Below are 16426 nucleotides of genomic sequence, written 5' to 3' on the forward strand. Positions count from 1 at the left end.
GGGTCTTTGTGCATAAAGAATCATCAGCTCCAATTCCCTGAGGTCGAAACGCAGTTTGTTGTGGATGCTATGAACCATGTAGGACAAGGAGAAGGGATAGGGTAGTGGGAGGCAGGGAGAAGGGAGGAGGCAAAAGCTCCTATTGAACAGGACACGGAGATAAAGCCACGTATTCACCCTATAAAATATACCCGCCTTGCAAGCTTTGTATATTTTCTTAGGCGGTTTTCTTTTTAAGTCAGAGTAAATCAGCTCATTCAAAAGAAGTTATTAAGAACAGAACCAGCATCTGGAGTACTGTTTGGGGGTAGAGGTGGATGGTTGGTGCTGAAGGAGCACCCACGAGGAGGCAGTAATGCAGTATACTGGGGCTACTAGGAACAGTATGAAAAGGACCTCTTTTTTTCTCTCCAATGAGTGTTTTCTGTAGATGCCATCCCCAGTCTCCCGAGCTCTCTCATACCGAAGAATCACATTTTAGCAACTTAGAGTTGGAAGGTAACTCACAGGCCCATTTCTCAATTACCTCTAACCCTGGTAAACAATGAATAGGATGATGATTACGGAGAGATTTTTGGTGAAAAAAAATCGAACGCTCCGAAACCCGATATTTCATTGATCTAGAGGTGGAGCCTTGCCAATAGTAAAAATGGCAACTTGGCTCCCTCATTCCCTTCATGTTAACCTAATGGTTGCCAAGAGTAAACATGGCCACCGAACTGTGCGTTCCCATTGGCGGCCGCTCTGAGACCCGTGCGCGGCCGGGAATTGCGGAGCCGGATGTCGCGATTCCAGGCCCAACTGCGCCTGCGCCATTCTTTGGCGCCAAGATGGCGATGGAGATGAGGCTTCCCGTTGCTCGCAAGCCTCTTAGCGAGAGCGTGGGCCGCGATACTAAGAAACATCTGGTGGTTCCGGGGGACACGATCACCACGGACACGGGATTCATGCGGTACGTGAGGACTTGGGGACTCGGGGCCCCAAAAGGCAGCTGCTGGTCTCTCTGCACGTGGCCTCTGTTCCCTTACATCTGAGCACCCGCGGGACGCAGGGCACAGTTGAGCATTCCCGCCCCCATGTTTGCAAGGCCTCGGGCTTCTCACTCTGCGCACCTTGTGTGTCTCCGTCTCCGTTTGCCTCAGTCCTTCGTAACCCTTCTGTCCCGACCACTGGTGTCAAGGACTCCTGGGTTCTCTGCCTGAGGCCCCGATCGCCTTCTTCGTTGGAAATCTGCAGAACTGGGGAAGGTTAGGAGCAGGGGCCTCTTTCCAGTGTTCAGATGAGGGACCAGTGGGCATTCCTGACCCGGCCTCTTCTCTCGGCATCTGTTAGCCAGGTGCTCGGTTTTGAAAGCAGTAATTGGGGATCCCTGGGTGGAGCAGCGGTTTGGCGCCTGCCTTTGGCCCAGGGCGTGATCCTGGAGACCCCGGATCGAGTCCCACGTCGGGCTCCCGGTGCATGGAGCCTGCTTCTCCCTCTGCCTGTGTCTCTGCCTCTCTCTCTCTGTGTAACTATCATAAATAAATAAAAATTAAAAAAAAAAAAAGCAGTAATTGTTTGGGCGTAGGGCATACACAATATATTGTGCTACATGCACCCAAATCTACACTTTGAATCTGAAGGCAGTACAATATGTGTAGTTGAGAGTGCAGGCTCTTGAGCCAGACAATTGGGGTCCAGCCCTGTACCGTCACATATTTATAAGCTAAGTTGTATTTCCTCTCCGAGGTCAGTTTCCTCATATGTATTATCACTGTGTTAATAACAGTGACTATTTGATAAGGAAGTGAGGATTAAATGAGGAAATTAAGAAAAGCGTCTTAGTCCGTTAAGTGTCTGACTCTTGATTTTGGCTCAGGTGTGATCTCAGCGTCCTGAGATGGAGCCTCTGCGCCCCCCCCCGTCCCCCCCCCCCCCCGCGCTTGAGATTCTCTCTCCATCTCTCCCCCTCCTTTTTCTTTCTCTTAAAAACAAAAAAAGAAGCAAAACTCACCATTATAGGTAAACACTAGTGGTATTTCAGCCTTTGGGTGGGGGGAGGGGTGTTACAGCATTTACAACATTGCTCTTGAACATTTTAGTTTGAGGTTATTGGATCCTAAGGAATCTTAAGTGTCCTTCATTCATGAATGAAGTATATGTTTGTCTTATGTGCAGTTGGAGCACGACTGTGACCAAAGTAGAACTCTCTCATGTTATTTATATTTTGATACAGATAAACAGTAAGCACGACAAACAAGTTAGTATGTTTGGTGATAAATTCAGTGGGGAAAATGGAAAGTTGAGCAGGGTAGGTGGAATGTGGTTGGAAATATTGTGGAGGTGGTGGCAGTGGGGTGGGTAACTATTGTAAATGACTTTAAAAAGTCAGATAGGCCAGATAGAGAAAGTGATATTTCAGTAGACTTGAGTAGGACAAGGGAGATGTCTGTGCAGCTCTTTAAAGAAGGAGTGTTCTGGGCAGAGGCTTTAAAGGCAGGAGGAGCCTGTTAAGAACATATTGCTCTTGGGGATGCCTGGGTGGCTCAGCAGTTGAGCATCTGCCTTTGGCTCAGGTCATGGCCCCGGGTCCTGGGATTGAGTGCCACATTGGGCTCCCCATGGGGAGCCTGCTCCTCCCTCTGCCTGTGTCTCTGCCTCTCATTGTCTCTCATGAATAAATAAATAAAATCTTTTTAAAAAAAAAAGAATATATTATTCTTGGGGGGAGAGGTCAACTCTTACCATCGTATACTTTGTATCCTACTCTCAAAACAGGGGCCATGGAACTTACATGGGGGAAGAGAAGCTCATTGCATCTGTGGCTGGCTCAGTGGAGAGGGTAAACAAGTTGATATGTGTGAAAGCTTTGAAAACCAGGTGAGAACAAAAGGTGTGTATTCTCTTTCTTGCGCCATTCAGGTTACCAGCCAGGTCTTTTCTGCCACAAAATACCCCTTAGCCCCCACCTGTTTTATCATTTAGCAGGTCTGTGATTTTGAACATGACTATATAGAAAGGGTATAGGTGACTGTAGTTAAGTGTGGGCTTCCAAGGATCCCCACATTACTTGACCTCTCCAAACCTTGGTTACCTCCTCTGCAAATTGAGGGTAATAGCACAATCTACCTTGTAGGACTTTCACTAGAATTCATTGAAATAGGACATGTAAAGTACTTAGCTCAGGGCCTACTACCTAGAAGGGCTCAATAAAGGTTAGCTCCAGAAAGGAAACCGGTGGGTTTGGAACCTTGTGAGCAAGGGTGGGGGAATGTAGGAGAAGAAGCAGGTAGAGAGCCGAGGTGGGCAGACAGCCTGCCTTGTATGTAGCACAGATAGGCATTTTCTTTTCTTTTTTTTTTTTTTTTTTCCACAGATAGGCATTTTGACTTCCACTTTATGTAGTCTGGGATGCCACTGGGAGGGTGGAACAGAAGAGGGACATGGTCTGAATTTCTGTCTTAATAAATTCACTCTGGCTGCTGGGAGAGATTGAGGGGGAACACATGCTTGGAGAGACGATTAATGGACTGTTTTTATCATCTGAAGTGATGGTGGCTTGGACTAAGGTTGCAGTAGAAGTGGGGAGTAATGGCGGATTCTGCATACATTCTGTGTTCTGAGTTTTTTTGTTTTGCCCTTTTTTTTTTTTAATCATGTAAGGGTGTTGGGTTTAGTATTCTTTGGGATTTTCCATATATTGGACCGTGTGTGAATAGACATAGTTTTACTTCTTCCTTTCCCAGTTTGGATGCCTTTTATTTCTGTGTATATTTCAAAGGTGGAGCCAGTGGGATTAGCTGCTAGATATGTCCTGGAACATGAGAGAGAGATGGAAAGGGAGAGAAATCAGGTATCCCTCCAAAGACTCCCAAGATTTTTGGCTTGAGCAACTTGAGGAATGGTGTTGCCGTTTATTGAGGCTTTACTGGCTGGGCAGGGGCCGCTGGAAAGCTTTGCTTTAGATTGGTGACATTCAGAAATGCTTATTAGTCAGGTAAATAGAGATGCTAGGTAGCTAGCAGTTGACTAGACTGCAATTCAGGAGAATGGCATAGTCCTCAGTGGTATTTAAAGTTATTACTTTGGATGAGCTCACCAAGAGGTGAGCGTGGGCCGACAGAGAAGAGGTTCACAGCATGGAACACCTCATCATTAGAATTGGGATAAGGAACTAGCACAGGGATGGGAGTCGACAACCCTGTGGCTGGTGGAGACCTGAGTGGACTGGTTTGGGTGGGGTCCTGTCTCAGTCTCCTTTGCTGATACAGAAGCCATCTGTGTTCCAGAGCCCACTAGGAAATATTCCACGCGTACTGGTGTTACGTAATTAACAAAATAGGGGTTTCAGGCTTAACGAACTACTTGGAATAAATGGTTTGTCCAAAATAGTTAATGGAGACTATTCCTACATGTAGGAATGTTTGAAGTTACGAATTCTTGGAAGTAAGTCAGAAAAGTACAGTTATGTGAATTTACCATACTTCATACTAGTGCCTAATCCAGGCCCTCATGCTGTTGAACTGAAATCTCCAGTGGTGCTTAGTCTTGTAATAAGGTCTCTTCACTGATGGATGACCTGTTTTATCTTTCAGATATAATGGTGAAGTAGGAGACATTGTGGTGGGGAGAATCACAGAGGTAAAGTTGGTATCAGATTGGTTTTTACAAAGTAAAAGCAAGCTGGTGATTGAGTGGGATAGTCGCTCTCTGTAGTTAAGCAAATGGGGCACTCATTGCATTTGACTCTTATGTGCCTCCCCCATTTTAAAGGTTTTATTTATTATTTAAGAGAGAGAAAGAGAGCACACTGCTCCAAAGTTGAGCACAAGCAGGAGTAGGGGCAGAAGGAGAGGGAGAAGCAGACTCCCGCTGAGCAGAGCCAGACGTAGGGTTCCTTGATCTCAGGACTCTGGGATCATGACCTGAGCTAAAGGCAGACGCTTAACTGACTGAACCACCCAGGTGCCTCTTATGTGCCCTTTGATGTAAACAGTTGGTGTGTTGTATTGGGGATTATTGGTCACTTACAATGTGAGTTCTTGCCCCTGGAGTCTGTGTCCAATTGTGAAATTTTTCTGTAGGTTCAACAGAAGAGGTGGAAGGTGGAGACCAATTCTAGGCTGGATTCAGTCTTGCTCCTGTCATCCATGAACCTTCCTGGAGGAGAGCTGGTACGGGTCTCCAAGCTGGTATTATATAGTTTGCTAGCAAAAGCTCTGGGGTCTGTTGCTCCACTAGGGAACTCTTGCTTTATGCTGAGGTTGCCTCTTTTTTTTTTTTTTTAAGAGTTTATTTATTTATTCATGAGAGGACACACACACAGAGAGAGAGAGAGAGAGAGAGAGGCAGAGATACAGGCAGAGGGAGAAGCAGGCTCCATGCAGGGAGCCTGATGTGGGACTCGATCCTGGGACTCCAGGATCATGCCGTGGGCTGAAGGTAGGCGCTAAACCGCTGAGTCACCCAGGGATCCCGAGGTTGCCTCTTTTACTTGTGTTTATTTCCTGTGAGATTTGCTGCCTGGAGGTACATGTAGGCTTTTCACTTGGCCCAGGCCTTCCAACATAAGCAGCAATTGCTATGTGGTAGGATCTGGAACAGCCTTGGGGAGTGAGCCCAAAAGAGAGAAGAGAGGCTCTCAGATGCTTGGGGCTCATTTTCCTTTTCTGGGTGTATCAGCTTTGCATGGTGAAGGTGTTCTTGAAAAGTTGTGTTTAGATTAGCTTCTCATAAATTGAGTGGCATTTGGTTATTCCAGACAACTGCAGTACCTAAGGGGTGGTCTTTTGTAAAATACTGTGGTTTCTCTTCAGTCTAGCATGTATGTACAGAGGGGCTCACTGTGCTAGGTTCTCTGGAGAACGCAAGATAAAGGAGGCTCAGCTCAGTTCCTCAAAGTGCACAGATTAGCAGGGGAAGCGAGATAACTGATCTAAATACCTGGCAGTCAAAGAATAAACAAGTGTCTGTACAAAAGGAGTGAGTGATTTCACTAGGAGATGCTTATATGAAATAGGGGCCTTAGAATTGATCCCTGAAGAATGAATGGAATTTCACAGGGAATCTGAGCTAATGGGAAATGTGTGAGTAAAGATAGAGTCAAGCCAGAGCTAGTCTGGTCCTGCTGGAGCATGGAGGGCTGCCACAGGAGGTGAGTGTGAGAACGGAGGCTGGGCAGGATTGGGAGGGTTTTCAGTAGCATGAAAGGAGTGGGAATACTGTCCAGAGAAGGGAGGGCGGGGAGGAAAGAGTGGAGGAGCTGTGGGAAGGCCTGTAAAATGGAAAGTAGTGGTGATCGCTCTGGTTTTCCTTGAGTGACACTATTTACCTACTATAGTGTCTGAGTACTATGGCTGGCCCCAAAGCTCTCAAGAGGAATTGAAAAAGAAGAGGAGAGAGATTGTTCTGCAGGATCTGACTTAAGTCATGTCATCTCTTTGTGTTTCAGAGGAGAAGATCTGCAGAAGACGAGCTGGCAATGAGAGGTTTCTTGCAGGAAGGGGACCTTATCAGTGTATCCTGCATCTGCCTTACAGCATCTTGTTCTGTGTGAAGCTGGGAGATGGGGCTTCTGGCGTATGTCTCCGATTGGAGACCTATAGTCCTGATGGGGATCTGGCTCCTAGATCAAGTGTCATGGGCTCTGCTGCAGCCTTTCTCCATCTCCTTCACCCAGCCGGGCTCTTTAGCCCTTGTTCAGACCTGTTGCCTTGATCATTTCTTTGGGGTTGTTCCTCATGGTGGCCTGTGCTTTAAGTTAGACTCAACTTTTCTTAACCATGTTAGCTTTTATCCAGGGAGTAGGAGAGGTATTACATCAAGATATGTAAGAGAACCAAGGGGGAGAGGTTAGGTTGCAGTGATGTCCTCTGGGTCTGTCTAAGGCTGCGAGTGGGGCTGTTGGGGATGGGAGAAAAGGATGGAGAGGTGAGGCCAAGGGCCCAGGGAAGGCAGGAGCCATGAGAGTATTGTTCCTTTATTAGTCTGGCCAGGCCGAGGTACAGGCGGTGTTCTCTGATGGCGCGGTCTCTCTGCACACGAGGAGTCTGAAATACGGAAAAGTAAGTTGGGCTCTTGCTATTCCTGGATGCTGACTGAGACTTGAAACCCTTTTCTGAATCCCCAGTGCTCTCTGGAGTTTGGCCCTAAAGAGCCCTGGAAGTTAAGCATTATGGGCTGGCATCCCACAAACTGGGTGGTTCACATGGTCGTGGGTCAGTAGCATTGTAACGGGTGACAGCTTCTGTTCTCACAGAGATTGTTGTGGCAGAAGAGCTCCTAGGACCATGGGCTCTGTGGCTCTGCTGTCTCTGCTCCCAGGGGCTCTGCAGCTTTGTGATGGGGCAGGGCTAAGAGGCTGTACTAGGAGCAAAACCTGATGGCCTTGGCTCTAGCCAAATGTCCAGTCAATAAAATGGATGTCATTACTGAGAAAGATTGGTTTGCCACTTGAGCTTAAATGAAATGTCACTGCTTTCTTGTATGAAGTTACATTGAGGCTCTTGCTGTTTTAATGACCGCATACTTCTTTTAAAGATTCACTTATTTTAGCAAGAGAGCATGCACCTGGCGGGGGTGGGGTGGGGGTGGGGGCAGAGGGAGAGAGAGACAGACTCCTCGATGAGCACGGATCCCACAAACCCCAGATCATGACCCGAGCCAAAACCAAGAGCCAGGTGCCGAACCGACTGAGCCACCCCAACGTCCCACGATACCATATTTTCTAAAACAGATTATGATTTATTAGTCTTTTGGCTTTTTGTGGGCGAACTTTTCCTTTCCTGAGTGGCACAGAAGTGTGTTTCCTTGTGGAGTGGCTACAGTCACCACACTCACAGCCTTGGAGCAGGAGGTGGAACAGCTGTGCTGTCTTCGCTCACCCTCACAGGCCTGGGTACTGCAGACCCTCCCTCAGCAGGCTGGGGACTTGAGCTGCCCTCCCAGGATCAGGGATGGTTTTGCATCCAGCCCTTGGCCACTCCCCTTGCCCAGTGGCACATAGCACACATCTCAAAGGCACAGTAGGTGACTGGGATAGAGGTGGAACAGAACAGCGCACCTTGGCTCACAAGAGGCTTGGACTCCCGTCCTCATGAGCTCCAGCTTCTCCAACTACCAGCACACCAAGCCCAGATTCGAATATAATGCTAAGGGCAGAAGAATGAGAGGAGTATTGAAAGTCACCTTCTCTTGGAGTGCATAAACCACCTCTGCATTCGGAAGTGTTCTCTGGGAGTAATTAACAGTGTGTGTACACCCGGGACTGCAGTCATTAATAGGAGTGGCCCTAGTCCTGCCATTACTAGGATGTGTGTTCTGTGGTTTGCTTTTCATGCACTTCACTGATAACCCTTCAGTGACTCGGTTTGTGCCCTCTTTCTTTAGCTGGGCCAGGGAGTTTTGGTCCAGGTTTCCCCCTCCCTAGTGAAACGGCAGAAGACTCACTTCCATGACTTGCCCTGTGGTGCCTCGGTGATTCTGGGTAACAATGGCTTCATCTGGATCTACCCCACACCTGAGCACAAGGAAGAAGACACAGGGGGCTTCACAGCACACCTGGAGGTGAGTGAGCATTGCCGCTGCCGTCTCTGTACATCTGGGCTTGGTAGGGCTGGCTGTTTGAATTTTTTTATTTATTAAAGATTATTTATTTGAGAGGGAGAGCGCATGCACAAGTGGAGGGAGGGGCAGAGGGAGAGAGAATCTCAAGCAGACTCCATGTTGAGTGCAGAGCCTGACGTGCGGCTCTGTCCCTTGACTCTGGGATCATGACCTGAGCTGAAACCTTAAGAGCTGGACACTTAACCAACTGAGCCACCCAGGCACCCCCATAGCTGGTTGTTTTAAACCATGTATTTGCTGTAGTCTGGGTTTGAGTCTCCGTTGAGGTGTCTTCATAGCATGATCTGGCCTTCTCTCCTGAAGGGATAAAATGGAACTGGCTTGATCTCTGTTGGCAGAGGTGGCAGGTTGCAGGGTAATAGCAGCTGAAGAGCCATCCTTTTTAATCTCCCTTGGAGTTAGCAGTTGATTGGTTTGGAGTCCCGGAGGGATCGAGCTGAAGTTATAAACGATTTCTGTGATTTGCTGTGACTGTTCACGGACTTCAGTTCTAATTGTTTACCTTTGCCTCCCCACTGGTAGCCCATCTCCCTCGCCGACCGAGAGGTGATCTCCCGGCTCCGGAACTGCATCGTCTCGCTGGTCACTCAGAGGATGATGCTGTATGATACCAGCATCCTGTATTGCTACGAGGCATCCCTTCCACATCAGGTACTCTATCCAGCCACGCCTTCCCTTGTTTTCATGGATCTGTAAGTTGACAGTGAGTGTTTATGCTCCCTCAGGGATTGCAGGCACATCTCCCAGATACCTTCACCATGTCCAGCGGTAGGAACTGATCTGCTGGACAGCCCTATCAAGTGTCTGGTAGATCTTTCCCCAAGATACTTGTACTATTCCGGGTGTCTAGTGTCTAAGGATTTGGGGCTCTGTGCTCAGCACAGAGCCTGCTTGGAATTCTCCATCCTTCTCTCTCTGCCCCTTTCCCCACTTGTGCATTCTCTCAAATAAATAAATCTTTATTTTTTTTAAATAAATAAATCTTTAAAAGAAAATGAAAGGGATATAGAAGGTTTATGGTAACCATGCTTGGTTTCTGCCTTTGGATTGGCTTGATGCTTATGGTTGGTGTCTTTTCTGAACAAATACTTTTTTCTTTTCTTTTTTAGATCAAAGACCTCTTAAAGCCAGAAATAATGGAGGAAGTTGTTATGGAAACACGCCAGAGGCTTTTAGAACAAGAAGGGTGAGGAGAGACATCTGAAGGACAGGACAGTGTGCACCTGACCGGAGCAGTTCTTGAAAGTGAAGAATCTGATCTGTGGTCCCATATGTGGCTCTGTGGAGAGCTGTGACACTCATCACTTGACCTACATCAGGCTGCCGCTGGTCCAAAGACCTCCTTTTGGCTATTCTAGGGCAAAGCCTGGGGGAAGTGCTACCAGCCCCTTGGGTCACTCACAGAGTCTAGCACTAAGGGTAGTTTCAGGCCTTTATTTTTATTTTTCAAAGTTTTGTTATTATTATTTCTTTTTTTTTTTTTTTAACTTTCAAGCCTTTAAAAGCACACAGTGTTTCAGCCACATGGACTCCTATTCAGGAATGCTGGAGAATCCTTTTCTTCTACTGACCATCAATTCACAAGGCACAATGCCCCCATGAAGTTGCCCCTATAAAACACAGCCTCCCTGACCCCAAAATTGTGTTTTGGACTCTGTTCCCCCTCTGCAGCTCAAGTGCAACATTGAAGAATATAGTTAGTAACTTTTTTTTTTGTTGAGACCAAGAGAGCTAGTGGGGTTGGGAGGGTGGGGATCTTAAGCAGACTCCATGCCCAGTGCAGAGCCAGTGCGGCGCTGAATCTCATGACCCTGAGATCATGACCTGAGCTGAAATCAAGAGTTGGACACTTAACCAACTGAGCCACCCAGGTGCCTGTGTACTTAGTAACATTAATTCAGCAGTCGAATGGAAGAATAAAGTCAACCAAGCAGCCTTTGCTTGGTTAGAATCTCATTTCCCATTGCATGTTCCTTGTAGTGATAGATTCAAGTATATCTACGCCAGGCTGCTTTAATCTGATCTGCCTTTAAGAGTGATTTGTCAGAAGCTGAGTAACTGATGATAAAATAATGTTCAGGGATCTCTGAGGAACATGAAAACAGAGTAAGAAATGCAGATGGGAAAAGAACTCTTCCTCCTGTGATTGAAGTAGTAATGCGTTAACTTTGTAATAATTCAGGGTTAAAAACAGGAGGTTGAAGTTCTCCCTGAAGAAAGCTAGAATTTCCTCTGCATTGGTTTTCCTAATGACTGTAGAAAGGTACTCTGATTCAGGTTTGGGAAGCATTTTTTTTTTTGTATATATATTTTATTTATTCACAAGAGACACAGGGAGAGGCAGAGACACAGGCAGAGGGAGAAGCAGGTTCCCTGCAGGGAGCCCAACGTGGGACTTGATCCCGGGTCTCCAGGGTCACGCCCTGGGCTGAATGAAGGCGGCACCTTTTTTTTTTTAAAGGCAGTCTGTGAAGTGCTATTTTGTTTTACATACATGAATTCCTTTTTTATATATTTATAAATGTGAAGTTAACATCACTGTTTCTGTCCCAGTGTCCTGTGTAACACTTGGGTGTGGAGTACAGTTGAAGGAGGGCTTAGCAGATACAAAATCTGACAAGAGATCTTAACTGCTTTGCTTGGGTCATTTAGGTAAACCTAGGACAGTTTGAGTGGTAGTGACTTTGGACACTGCATTTGACACTTTTGAAATACAGCTGTGCTCTTCTTTATTAATGGTATGTTTCTTGTTTTTATAACATTACTCAAGAGGTGTCACTTTACAGACAACTGAATATTCCATAGGCTGTATTGCAATTTAGATCTGCCTACTGTAGTTTTGAGAACACCTGCCATGCGGGATGTCTTATGAGAACAGAGAATGGAGATGGTGGAAGCCCAAGTCCCTGGTTTGGTTTCATTGACTGGGATCATTTGTAAGCTCTCTGAAAGTTCTTGCTGGGTCTGGTCTCCCAAGCTGCCAGCCTATGCTGTTCATCATATCCTGAATGGCAATTACCTGCCCAATGGGAGAACTGTCTGAAAGCACCTCTTAGGGATCTTTCTGTGGCCCGCTAGAGGGCGCGCTTGTGTTAATTCCAGTGAGTGCTTCTGAAAAACGGATAAGGGGAAGTTTTTACACTAGTTACTGAATCCCTGTGGCAACTTATGGGTTGCTTTGCTTTATAAAAGTCAGGACAAAATTAACTTTTATGGAATTTTAATGAAGAGAATACATAAAAGGATTTATTCAACATTGGGCAACATTGATTTTTGACCATCAGCATCTTAGTTTTTATTTTTTTTATTTTTATTTATTTATTTTTTTAGCATCTTAGTTTTTAAGTCAAAAGTTACTGTACAGTTTTATAAAGGGAGTAAAAGCAGTGTGCATCTCTAGGAAGTACTGTAGTCTAGGCTTGGGGTTCACCTACAACCGGAAGATGGTGAGTGGAAAGTGGAGATAGGGGATGTGCCTTTAGATTATATGCAGGTCAGTGTGCCTCCACACTGACCCTGAAGAAGCATCTCAGGTGGTGGAAGACCAAACAAGATCTCATCTGATAGCACATATGACCTCCACTTAAAAATGAAGAAAGCTCATAGGAGCTTAACTATGAATCAGGAATAGGCTTAAGCGTTAGGTGTAAAGCAACCTTTTAGAGAATGGGTTGGACTGATGATGAAAGAATGTGGGTCCAGAAATTTTATTTTCAGCATTGAAACCAGTCCTTTGGGTTACCATTTTGCTCATTGTCTCTGTGTATGCTCCTCAGGACAAGGAAGAGTGTCTCGCCTGTTGTATACCAGCACCTAGAACTGCACTCAGCACATGGACTCAGTAAATGTTGAATGAAATTAGTTTGTAGAAATGCATATTAGAGTTCTGATCCAATTGCCCAATTTTAAGCTAAACTAGATAATGGTGACGTGCAGGAAATGATTAAAGCGTGAACAGAAAGCAAAATCTCCAAGAAGAAAAATCAGAAGATCACATGTGAATAAAGGAACAGGGGTGTCCAATGATTAAAGAATGATACTACAAGTCAGGACTAAGTCTGTCACTACTACCTGAAGCCACTATCTAAAAACACTACCATTTTCCCATCCAGCTGAAATATTTCTGAAAAAATTGTAAGCATATAATAACTAGGTCACAACACCTGTAGTGTGGCTGTGGTTTTCTAATAACAAGAGTGAGTTCTGAAAATCACTTGTCTGACATTTGGTGAATGGTTACCCTCAACAGTACAGTGGAAAAAACATGGGCTTTGCAGCAAGATCAATCTGGGCTCAAATGGTGACTCTGTCACATAACTAACTAGGCAAGGGGCCTTGAGTAAGTCCCATCTCTGAATCTTCCCTCAGCTGTGCAATGGGGGATGACATTACATGCTTCACTGGGCTACAGCGAGGATTAAATTAGACAAGCTTAACAGTCAGTGTAGAGTAGGTGCTGGGATGAGTGGATCTCCTTAGAAATGGGTATATCCCAGGCAGGTGCACTGCCCCGGGGGGATACCTACAGGGTGACCACAGAGGGGCTGGGCTGCCTTTCAGTTGCAGGAGATGGGTCCCGCCAAGTGTGGGTCTGGGGTGACTGGCTCATTGGCTAGCTCTGTAGGCCCGGTCACCCAGGAATTGGCATTTTCTCGGCTAACGGTGTTTTCATGAGAATACATTTATGTCTGTGAAATGAGGTCGTTTCATCCTCCAGGCTCTTTCCAGCTCAGGCCTCTGGTTGCGCCTGGTTTAGAGTCTGAGAGGTGCCTCATACATGCTGTTTCTTTAACGACTGAGCCTCCGGAAAACCCAAAGAATCCATGAATTCGTTAGCAATATGTTGGGTGTTTTCCAGCCATTTGTTTTTCGCTAGTGATAATATTTATGCTTCCTGGGGAAAAGGTGAGAATTTGGGGAGAGAGGGTAAGGCACCAAAGACCTTGGTTTCCAGGAACCGGCCAAATTTTCTTCCCTGAAGAGGCGGCTTAAGGAAGTACTCCAACTCCGGTCCTAAAACAATCCAATCCGCAGTTTTCCCCTTGCTTTGGCTGCTCGCCGGCCTTACTCCCCGCGCAGGACAGACATTGGCCAGCCCTACGCGAGGCCGGCGAGAGTCCACCGGCTCCCAGGAGGGCGGGCCCGAAGCTCAGGAGCCGGGAGCAGAGGGCAAGAAGTCGCGGGGGCGCCGAGGCAGGGGCGGGCGCCGCGGGACTACAGCTCCCGGCAAGCGCTGCGGCCTGCGCCGGATGCGGTTGGCTGGGGGCTCTAGCCTCACCGCCCTCACCAGCCAATGGGACGCAGGAGAGAGACCTGACCCGGATTCTCAGGGACCAATGGCCGTGCAGGGGAGGCGGGGGCTTCCTCACCACTCACCTTGCGCTCGGAAAAACGACCTTTAAAAGGTCGTGCTGGGCCAAGTTCCGGCGGGCAGGGAGACCCGAGGCCAAGGGCACGGCAGCGTCCCGGAGACCGGCGCCGGGAGAGCCCGGGTCCCCGCGAGGCGCGCGCCGGACGTCGCCGGGGGCGGGGTCGGGGGCGGGGCCTGGCCTCGTTGTGGAGCGGCTCCTAATCCATCATGGCGGCCGCGGGGCTCGGTGTCGGTCCCTGAGCAGCGCTGGAGCCGGAGCCGGTTCCCGGGTCCTGCGGCTGAAGAGCCCCTCCGCTGTCCACGGCCCCCACCTGCGGGGGGAGGCTGGGCCCCGCGGCGGAGTTCCGGGGATGTGACTGCCTGGCGGCGGCGGCGGCGGCGTCTGTGCCAACGTCCGGAGCCGGGGGAGGGGGTGTCTCGGGCAGAGACCCCCGGGCTCGGGGCAGCTGAGGCGGCCGGGCCTCCTCCCCCTCCGCCCGCCTCCCGCCTTCCGGGCCGCCACGGCCCTTCCTCCCGTACAGCCCTGCCCCGGCTCTGGGACACTGGGGGTGGTCTCTGAGTTCCTGAGGCGCGGAGGAGCGACGCCCCGAGTAAGCCGCCCGCGCCCCGCCCCCCGCCCCGGCAGCCTGCCCCGTACCCCGCGCCGGAGCGCCCGGCTCGGCCGCGGAGCTCCCCGTGCACACCCCCCGCGCTGTCAGGTGGCCTCCCCTTCCCCCCGGTTGCTCCCGGGAGCCTCCAATGCCCTGACTCCCTCCAATGTCACCTACGGTCCCCTTGGCCTCAGCCCCGACAAAAACTTTAATGCAAAGGAAAAGCCTGGACTGGTTTCACAGGCCTTTTAAAAAGCGGACTTGAAAAGTTGCTGGCAACGCATTCCTTGTCGCCGGAGTCGAGGGCAAGCTCTCGCTGAAGCCTGGGTGACCCGGGTCCGTTTCCGGAGCGCAGGGTAGAGAAGCAGGAGCGGCAGCTAGTTGGGCAGGAAATTTGTTGGAAAACGAAGAAACTGAGATAGGGGCTGACTTCCACGAGAAGAGTTCTGGAGAAGCGTCCAGAGACCATCAACATTTCCTTTATGTGTGGGAATCGAAATGACTTTAGTGTTACTGACCCTTCTACAAGCATCCCTGTGAATGTTTGTTTTTCTTGTTGAAAAGACAGAAACTTACTCAGCCAGTTAAAAGACACTTAAACTCAAGAAACTTTTGGGTAGCACTGCAAGTTAGGTTACTTCAGACTGGTAAACTGCAGAAGTGATTGGAACTCCTGTTTACATATGTCCATCTAAAAAACTGCTTCCTTTGGTTACCGAAGATGTCTTTTTTTTTTTTTTTTTTTTTTTTGTGATTGACCTCAATTACTGACTCGTGGAGATTGGGTGAATGTGAAATCCCACATATATACTGTTTTCCTTCCAAGCCCATTGACCATTCTGGAAGATCTTGAACCCTCTTCTGGAAAGGGGTGCCTATCATTACTTTATGGGGCAGCAGCCTGGCAAAGTTCTTGGGGACCAAAGAAGGCCAAGTTTGCCTGCCCTGCACTTTATCAAAGGAGCAGGGAAGAAGGAGTCATCGAGGCATGGGGGTCCACACTGCAATGTTTTTGTGGAACACGGTGAGTGCTCTCCAAGCTTTCTGGTCGTGTTTTTCCGTATGTGTTCAGCCTAGGAGTACGTAAGGGTTTTGTGAACAACAGTACTTGTGTCCAGCTGTTCTTAAAAAACTTCTCTGATTACAGTTTTCTCTTAGTTTGTGGTGGAACTTTCTCTGTATAAGAAGAGGTTACTTGGAGACTATGGGTGGCTTTATTCAAAAATCTCTTTGAGTTGTTTCTTTCTTGCCTAATTCCCCTTATAACTCACTGTTGACCTTAGATAAGCCATTTTACTCTTCCAGTTTCCTGAGGAGATTGGACTTAAGTGGTTTCTCAGGTTCAGAGTCCATGATCCTGCTCTAAACCCCAGGCATGGGCTCTGCCGGAGGTACCTGGATCCTTTACTGCTTTAGCCACACAGAGCTTTTATCCTATCCCCAGAGTGGCTCGTGCTCCCCAGGAGGTTAAGAACCACGGATCCTAGTTGACACTAATATCCTTGACCTTTTCAGTCATAAGTAGGACTTGATAATACGCCCTTTGGAGCTACGTGGGAGAAGTTGAGTGGGGAAGCAGCATCCCTTGTAAATCGACAATACCCACCTTCTGGTTATTTTACCTTACACAGGAGTAATCGTTTCCCCGGGAATGGAGCCTTAGCCTTCCCTCTCCCTGCTTCGGATGACATTTGAGGCAAGAAAGGTTGTCTTTGATATTTTTATGAACATGGTTGGTATTTGATTGCAGACAGTATGTGTTAAACTGTACACTTCCCATAATTCTATGTGAGCTTTTAAAGCTAAGGGCCAGGGGATCCCTGGGTGGCTCAGCGGTTTGGCGCCTGCCTTTGGCCCCAGG

At 48.0% G+C, this 16426-nt stretch overlaps 2 protein-coding genes across 2 annotated transcripts in view; both read left to right on the top strand.

Moving 5' to 3' along the window:
- The first annotated feature begins 826 nt into the window (after positions 1-826).
- Positions 827-10540, top strand: EXOSC2 (exosome component 2). Its single transcript, XM_041723942.1, has 9 exons — positions 827-952; positions 2758-2859; positions 4575-4620; positions 5064-5153; positions 6431-6496; positions 6975-7043; positions 8368-8544; positions 9127-9255; positions 9714-10540. Exons 1-9 carry the CDS (start codon positions 831-833, stop codon positions 9792-9794), a joined length of 882 nt encoding a protein of 293 aa, XP_041579876.1. The 5' UTR covers positions 827-830; the 3' UTR covers positions 9795-10540.
- A 4778-nt stretch (positions 10541-15318) lies between these two features.
- The window catches only part of ABL1 (ABL proto-oncogene 1, non-receptor tyrosine kinase), a 144518-nt gene continuing 143410 nt past the window's right edge, over positions 15319-16426 (top strand). The window contains exon 1 of the mRNA XM_041723939.1: positions 15319-15589. Coding sequence (XP_041579873.1) covers positions 15454-15589 — 136 coding nt within the window. The 5' untranslated portion in view covers positions 15319-15453. The remainder of the gene's footprint in view (positions 15590-16426) is intronic.

Source organism: Vulpes lagopus, chromosome 12 (assembly GCF_018345385.1).
Source record: "Vulpes lagopus strain Blue_001 chromosome 12, ASM1834538v1, whole genome shotgun sequence".
NCBI lineage: Eukaryota > Metazoa > Chordata > Mammalia > Carnivora > Canidae > Vulpes > Vulpes lagopus.